Genomic DNA, 8,889 nt, shown 5'->3' with positions numbered 1-8,889 from the left:
ATGCTTTTTGGAAATATTATGTAGTATTACAATACGTTTCTTAAAATGAGTGCTGTTCACACAATATAATCATCCTACCATCAACTTGGATATACTCTACTGAAGACAAATACCAGAATAGCCAACAAAAGCAGGATGCGATGAAATGTGAGCATCACCCTTATAGGCTGTAGAACTTGAGACTCCTATCCATACTGGATGATGCTAAGAATGAAGAGTGCTGCCCAAAGCGTACTCCAGTAGTCGTGCTGGTGTGATCTACAAACACAAAAATACATGAATGGAACGTGGTTATAATGCCTATTCATTTATTTATTTACTTTTTTATTCATGTACTTATTATCACATCTACTGGTAAGTTCTAATACACCGATAAATTGCAAATATGAAAACAGTTATCAACTTATCAGATTTATTTTAGTTCTATTTCACATCGAAGTACACTCTCATATAGAAAGGAATGATTTTAGAAACAGTTTTGTATACCATCCGCACTATTGCCTTTATAATGGTCAGATATGACGGGTCCAATGAAGTTTTGAGGTGTCCAAGCAGCATTAGATTTCTGATGCAACATCTGTGACAAAGAATCATGTTAATACGACTACCGTTCTCTTATTTTGTATCTCGTTTGCAGGCTTGCATAGGATTTTGTCAAGATGCAATTCTAGAAGGCAGCACCCTTCAGTTCCACAGGAGAAACCAATATGTTTTCAATATGTTTGCATTCTTCGAAAATATAGATGTTGATTCTAATTCTGATGAAACCAGGGCATCTAATTCATTTACTCTCTACCATGGAATTTGTTCATTAAAGGTATCATCAACAGCAACTGCTACAATTCTTCATTTTTATTCTTCACCAATCCAACGTGTGATTTTCAGTAGCTTGTAACAGAAACAAGCAAATGCAAGTGACGTGTGATACACATAATATTCAAAGACGAGGTGAAGCCTACGATGGAGATTAGCTGAATCGCGGCTGAGTACAACCAGCTGACTTCGAAAAACTAGAAAAACATATGAGCTGTAAACAAGGTACTCGTATGTACACATCTGATTGGTGACTAGATCGGAACTAGCCTAATATCAAGCTAGCATGTCTAGACTTTCCAAAAGTTCTAAATCACTCCTAGTAAGAATGGCTCTAATTCACAAAGGTGGCACTATATAAATGCTTATTATTATTATTATTCAAGTCAATTCAATTTCTATTTTAATAATATACATGTACATTTTTAATTTGTAAATCTATGAGTCTTCGGACTTTTGTCATGTACCATTTTCACAATAAAAACAGAATTGAATTGAATTGAATTGAAAAAAGGTGGTTTTAAAAACCCACGGTTGAGTCCATGGTTTATGCAGATTTCCTGTATAAATTACACTTTATTTACCACGTATATCAAAAAATGTCCAATGCTGATGCGCACTTTTGTCACAGTGCGCTAATTGACCCCTGTTGCCTTGATTATCCACACTATTTTATTCATGAGTCCACTGTTTTGAATTAATGAGTCCACTCTTCAAACAGTGGACTCATGAATAAAATAGCTTATCTAACCATGGTAACAGGCGTCAATTTGGCGCACTGTGACAAAAGCGCGCATCAGCATTGAAATTTTTTATACACGATATTTTTTATACCTGATACGCGGTAAATTAAGCGTAATTTATACAGGAAATCTGCATTAACCATGGATTCATCCGTGGGTGTTCAAAACCACCTTTGTGAATTCGGGCAAATGAAATCAAAATGTAATCGGTATTGACCTCACAGAGACAAATGCTGGTGTACTTATGGAGAACCGACACCCAAGATGACACACTCAAGTACAATAATGAAGGCAAAAAGATTTGTCAGCAGCAGAAGTTAACAAGGATTCTACTTTATTCTTCTTTTATTTCTTCAAATTTTGTATAGTATTCTAAAACACTAATTTACATGATAGTGGGACCTTAATGTTCTGTTGGGTGTTTCATAAAGCAATTTGTAAGTTACAATGACTTACAATGGATGACTGGTGATCCTTTCACAGGCACTATATCCACATCAACAAAAACTTTGTGGGCATAATTTACAAGAAAGGATCAACGGCTGTTCAAAAAGCCACTCGTAACTCATGAACAGCTTGATAAAACCCCCAACTCGAGGGCCAATTCATAAAGCTGTTCGTAACTTAAGAGTTACTTTAAGAACGACTGGTGATCCTTTCTTGTGATAAATGATATTCACTATTAAATGTTCATTGGTAATTATTTAGCCCATAAGAAAGGTTCACCCGTCGTTGCTCTTAACTTACGAACAGCTTTATGAAACACCCACCAGGTCACACAAAGGTTTGGTAGGGTAAACAAATGCCTGCTCAACACGGTGCCACATTTTTTTTTACTGTGATGCTTGAAGGTCTGACTACTCACACGAGTCATGTCTTTTTAACTGCCATGTTCACATCATAGGCCCGAATTCACAAAGTGGTTTTTAAAATCATCTGCTGAACCCATGGTTTATACAGATTTCATGTATGAAATACGCTTATTTACCACATATATTAAAAAATGTCCAAAATGTCAGTGCGCCAAGTTGACGCCAGTTGCCGTGGTTATCTACGCTATTTTATTCATGAGTCCACTGTTTTGAATTAATGAGTCCACTCTTCAAACAGTGGACTCATCAATAAGATAGAGTACTTAAGCATGGCAACAGGCGTCGATTTGGCGCACTTTGACAAGAGCACACATCAGCATTGTACATTTTCAAATATGCGTGGTAGATAAGTTTTATTCATAAAGGAAATCTGCATAAGCCATGGGTTCAACTACGGATGGTTTTAAAACCACCTTTGTGAATTTGGGCCATAGATTTACTCTATCACTATTGCACTACTTTTAATTCTATTCCTCAGTTTGCTGATCCCATAATTGGAATATCTGAATGAAATTTATTTATACCGGTACCTGTAAAGACGGCTAGCTCCTGCCATTGTTTACAGAGGAACACTCGTAGATCAGTGCCTGCTACGGCTAGGTAGGAACCGCTCTGGTCAAAGGTCAATGATTTGATCTAAAGATATTAAAGATAAGATGGGATAAGAAAATACAGATAAGATCAAATAAGATGGTAGGCATAATGAAACATAAGATATCACAAAATAAAAAGCAGACAGGATTATCAGCTCTTGTCAAATGAACATGAGAGAAATAATTTTAAAAGTATTGATTCATTAAAACACATAGACTTAAGGCTGAACTTAAATAATGGCAATGAGCAATACTTACAAGAAGGTGGCTTTAACAGATAACTACATAATGACTTACCGTAACCATATATTATTTTTCAAGAGTAGAAAATTTAAAAGAAATTCAATGACAGAATATAAAAAGGACATGTTAGCTGGTGACCCAATAAATCATCAGGGAGGTTGAATAGTTTGCATACAGCCTGTATTACCCAAATTTTGATCAATATTCATGAGGAAACTTTAGGGCAGAAATCATTATTAAAAATAAATAACAGAAATTCATTCTTGTCAAACTAATGCATTAGCCAACTTTAGAAAACAACAAATGATCCTTGACTTGCTTTTGATGACCCATTGGTGTTTCATTGATGGGGTTTTAAAACATCATATTTGAAAATTTGGAGGACAGCTCGGGAAAAGCTTGATTTTAGAGTTAAGACATTGTAAGTAGCAACGCTATTTTGCCTAGAATGATTTTTCTACAGGAGTTAGGAGACTATTATCAGACAAGGCGATGCCACCATTGTCATACATGTAATTCTAGAATATGGCTTTCCAGAGTTGCCTTCAAAATAAAAAAAATTGTGATACACGTACAGTAGACTCCATCGACCTTCCACACGTCGAATAATTGCCTTAACTCAGAGCATTATCTCGGGCCAGAATATGCATAACATGCTTTTATAATTTCTTCCAAGTCAAAATTCACCAAGTCAAACATAATTCTCTGGTCCCAAAAGAAATAACCTTTATTATCCAATTTTCATACTTTTACAATATTATTTTCCCAATCATCAGAAAGTAAAATATAGCAGAAATCCACAAAGCTAATATATATTTTTTTTATTACATGAGTTATCTAATAAAAGTTAAGTACCAGTAATATTGACAAATCTCCCATGGGAAACCACTCTACATGGACAGAAAAGGATACATATCAACTTGACTAGGAAATATCAGATCCCAAGACAAGCCACTTAAAATGATTGATGGGAGCAAAATAATGATACTGATAAGTTCAAATGTACATGTGATAAAGAAACACAGATATCTGATATGGAAATATAAATAACTGATACCTGTATGAAAATATAGATTTCTGAAATAGAAAGATATTTGGCGTGAAAATTTACACTACCAGTCAATCTTCTTTGACTCACTGTTACCTGTTATAACCAAAGAATAGATTCGGTCCCCTGAATCTATTGCTCTCTGGGGCCCGTTTCTCAATACCTGGACAAGTTAGTCATATCTTTATCCACCAACCACGCAGTTAGTTCCAATCTTACTAAACCTGCTTCACAAAAGGCTTCCTAACTGGAATACCTTGATATCGATACTATCGGTAAAAAGAGTAGACGAGACGTAGCCTTAGTCACAAAATAGTATAATTTTCAAAAAGAAAAATCATGACAAAATTGCAAATATTGTGATGAATTGGGAAATAGATCTTTTCAAAATAATAGAAGAGGAGAATTATGGATCTTACATACTCAGACCATAAAGAATGGAGCATTCAATTGCTGAGAAAATTAAATTATGAATAATTCATTTCATGACTAAAAAATAACTTGTGGACGTTGAGATGGGTACCCCCGGGATATCCATTTTAATAGTTTACGAAAGTAAACCATAACGGTTTTCTTTGTAAAAAAAATCATAATTATACAGTCAAACGTCATCAAAATATAGTTTAACGAAACATTTTTTTAATCTTTGATACAGAAACATACGATAGAGTTAACAAATTATATGCACAAATTAAAGATAGAATTTTTCAACCTGTTAATAGGGGTCTGAAAACATCAAATACAAGTCCAGTTATGGATGGCCTGACGTGGTAGAATCTTTATCAAACAAATTATTTCACTATTTCAAAATAAATGGTTTTGGTGTTTTACCAACTGTTTTTTATAGTGTCTTTGTATTACAATTATCATTGAATGCATTATCCCACTTGTTTTGTGATGTATTACAACCTCTATGATTGATTACGTAAGATTATAATTTTAAAACTGCTAGGCACTTTTGCATGTCATAGTATACCCACGTGATGCCACTACGTCATTGAGAAAGAAGTTATGACAGTTTCGGAGGTGTCATAAATATTTAGTGAGGTTGTTGTACCCGATCTTGGTAAAGAGGGCTTCGTGAAACGGTTAGCGGACAAGTAGCTCACTATCTCCGATTTAGTCAAGAAGTTAGACGGTGTTGAGAAACGGGCCCCTGGTTTTAACAGGTAATAGTGAGTCAAAGAATTGTGACTGGTAGTGTAAATATGAATATAATGTTTCTCTTTATTGTGTGCAGAAAATTAAAGGATTCCATTCCAAACAGGATCTAGTCTGATGGTTTTGAATTCCAAGCCTCCCGGTTGTTGGACCGACGCTCTACCAACTCCTAAGAATACAGGCCTTAGAGAAAAACTCTTTTATTTTGAGAGAACTGTCTTTAAAGATAATTTCTAATGAGAACAGTGCAAACAGGAGAGTAGTGCCTAACAATCTACCTAACTACTCACTTTGCCATTTGAGATAAACACTTGTTACAGTGATCTCATTTTGACCAGGCATAAATATATCCATTCCAGGGGCCTGCTCAGATAATCATATGCAAGTCCTAGATGCATGCTTCTGCTTTACAAAACATATTTGATTGTAACTTTTTCCACAACAAGCCGAAAGTCTGCTTTCATTCAAACTTTAATTACTCTGTTTTTCTCAATATTCTCCTTTCCAAACTAATCATTTCATTACCAAGATCGGATCACCCTTCAAAAAACAAACAAAGAGAGAACTGACCTCGTAGTTGTCATCCAGGGTGATGTTCTTGAAGTTCTTGAGCTTACGCAAATCCCAGAGTTTGACAATGGCGTCATCGGCTGCCGTAGCCAGGTAGTAACCGTTTTCTGAGAAGGCCAGAGCGGTGACGGGACCGGAATGACCAGGGAAGTTGGCAACGTTGGTGCATTCTTTGAGATCCCAGATCTTGATGACGCTGTCAGCGGTTCCAGTCCCAAAGATAAGACCGTCGGGATGGAACTGAGCACAGGTCAGAGCTGGGATTTTAGCAACACACACATACTCAAAATTAATGACCCCACTACAAATTTCACTAATGCATTGTTCAAAAGTTTTTAAAAGAATCAATCATTTGATCCCAAGCAGGTTTTTGAGAAAACTATACAACAGTAACGTGTAAAAATCAACGACATCAATTATTTTTAACCTCATCATCAATAACGTTTTTTCAGTCGGCACTATTTTCTGACAAAATCAATATTCAATAAACATTTTAAAATTATAGCAAATCTTAAAATCTTTAAAAAGTCTTGAAATCCATATTTCATTTCCGAAATAGACACCAGAAATGAAATACTCAGAAAATTTGTTTTGCCCAATTGATCATGGGCTGGTAGCTGCTGTGCAGCGCCAGATCAATGAGGCTCTATACCTTTAATTGTTGAATGCCAAACAGGGCAGCAGCAACTCCCATCTTTTAACGTCTTTTGGTCTGATGCAGCCAGGGTTCGAACCCCGACCTCCTGGTCATTAATAAATACATTAATTTACTCAAATCTAAAGGAAATGAAAGCAGAAAACTGCAATGTTTTGCAAGTTTCGCCCATCTTACCATGGCCGACAGAATCATCAGAGACTTTGGTGAGGACACGTCCTGTTGCTATGTCAGAGAATGCCCAGTGACGATCCTCGGAACAGCTGAGTAGGAAGTCTCCAGTGGCATGGAGACTGAGACCGGTCACAGCGGCATCGTGAGCGCGTACAACCTGGGTGCAAGATGCATTCTGGGTAAGCCATATACGGATGGTAGCATCAGGCGAAGAGGTGAAGACAACATCCTGTCAGCGGAAAAAATAAATGTGGAAAATGGTGCAAAGCCAAATTGAAGTAACTTAGGCAGCGGTGCAAAAACAATAGCAATAGATTGATAGTAAAAGAAAAACAAAATCATAAATATCTCATTTGAGCGTTGTGGCCCAGTTGATTAGTCTTCAGACTTTGAAACAGAGGGACGTGGGTTCGAATCCCAGCCATGGCGTAATTTCCTTCAGCAAGAAACTGATTCACAATGTGCTGCACTCAACCCAGGTGAGGTAAATGGGTACCAGTAGGAAGTAATTCCTTAAAAAACTGTGTGCGCTATGAACGCCTAGCTTAGCCGGGTAATATAGGAGCGCCTTGACCACCTAACAAGGTGGATATGTGCGCAATATAAATACCCTATATTATTATTATTAATTTCAAATGGACTGCTGGAGGATGTTTCACAAAGATTTTAAGTGTGACATAGATTCGCACTTAAATTCTCAGTTGCGAGCAGTAGGCTATATAATGCATCGTCTCATTCGTCTAATCATGCAAAGAGGACATGCACTTTAAGTCTATTGTATCTTAATTAATTAATAAGGTTCCATGATATATATCCTGAGCGCATCAGCATTTAAGTATGACTTTAAGTCACACTTAACTCTTTGTGACCCCCCCAGGTCTGCTTTATGTAACAGAAAGGTTGACTTGATATGATATAGCTGAACTGTCCTATCAATTGCAAATATGCAATTAATATTTGCAATTGATTGAAAATAATTTCTTGAAACACCCAACTCCTACAACTTCCTTGAGGAAGAAAAAATATGCACATATTATGTGATTGTAATTTCAAGTTAGCATCTCTGCATATAGAATTGTTCCACTTTTACTTAACAGATTACATATTATTTCCATCTTCATCAAGCCTATTTTGATGTATTGTTAATGCTTTGTGTTATGGCAAATGACAAATAAAGGTAAATTATATATACTGAGATGGGGGGGGGGCTGCTTGTATATTACATAACAAATCAAAACATTGACAGTCCATAACTGGCTTTTTCTGATGGAATTTGTCAAACTTTCTCATCTTTTTCTCATTTCCCTTGCAATTCATACCTCTGTAGGATGGTAGATGACATTGTTGACCTTCTTAGTATGACCTTTCAAGATGGCCGTCACTTGCTCCGTATCCTTGTTGAATACCACAGCATTTCTATCGGCTCCTCCTGCAATGAAAATCAGAAATTGATGGCAAATCCAAGTGTGAATGATGGATGTGTAGTTCACCAAACCATCCTTTAACAGAGCTTTGACATGTTTTGATATTTATTTATTAATTTGAGAGTGACCGTCTTTTTTCTTCTTTTTTGCTTATAATTTTCAGGACACTGATATTTGACAAACGAAACCTGCCTTGAGAAATGTAAAAATATTTCAATCAAAGGAGATATACAACATGATCTGATGGGCATCTATATTTTGGTGATGGCGAGGGGAGGTTTAGTGTTTTGTTCATGATTTCCTGGGGTCTGTTGCATAAAAATTTTGTCACAAAAAAACTGTAGCAAATAAACAAAAACACTAGCAAACAAAATTATGCTATTGACAATAAAACATTTAAAACCGTGGCAAAAAAAAATTGCAAGAGTTTTCTTTCATGCAACAGGCCCCTGGACAGCCCCCCCCCAAAAAAAAATTAATCTGGATGTGTTTCACAATAATTTGCAGATCTGAGAAAGAAAGTTAAGAGATGGGGGGGACTTCTTCTTCCTTTGAGTAATCTGCTTCCTTCAAACTTCAAGAACCTTAAAGCA

General features: G+C 36.1%; 1 protein-coding gene across 1 annotated transcript in view; it reads right to left on the bottom strand.

The window, feature by feature from the left end:
• Positions 1 to 66: 66 nt before the first annotated feature.
• LOC121408492 (pre-mRNA-processing factor 19-like) overlaps positions 67 to 8,889 on the bottom strand; it is a 32,919-nt gene continuing 24,096 nt past the window's right edge. Inside the window, exons 7-11 of the mRNA XM_041599974.1 lie at positions 8,192 to 8,301; positions 6,876 to 7,101; positions 6,044 to 6,300; positions 2,959 to 3,064; positions 67 to 258 (exon numbers count right to left, since the gene is read on the bottom strand). Coding sequence (XP_041455908.1) covers positions 161 to 258; positions 2,959 to 3,064; positions 6,044 to 6,300; positions 6,876 to 7,101; positions 8,192 to 8,301 — 797 coding nt within the window. The 3' untranslated portion in view covers positions 67 to 160. The remainder of the gene's footprint in view (positions 259 to 2,958; positions 3,065 to 6,043; positions 6,301 to 6,875; positions 7,102 to 8,191; positions 8,302 to 8,889) is intronic.

The sequence above is a fragment of the Lytechinus variegatus genome, chromosome 2, assembly GCF_018143015.1.
Source record: "Lytechinus variegatus isolate NC3 chromosome 2, Lvar_3.0, whole genome shotgun sequence".
Lineage (NCBI taxonomy): Eukaryota > Metazoa > Echinodermata > Echinoidea > Temnopleuroida > Toxopneustidae > Lytechinus > Lytechinus variegatus.
The sequence above is the reverse complement of the archived record's forward strand: the minus strand, read 5'-3'. Positions and strand labels throughout refer to the sequence as shown.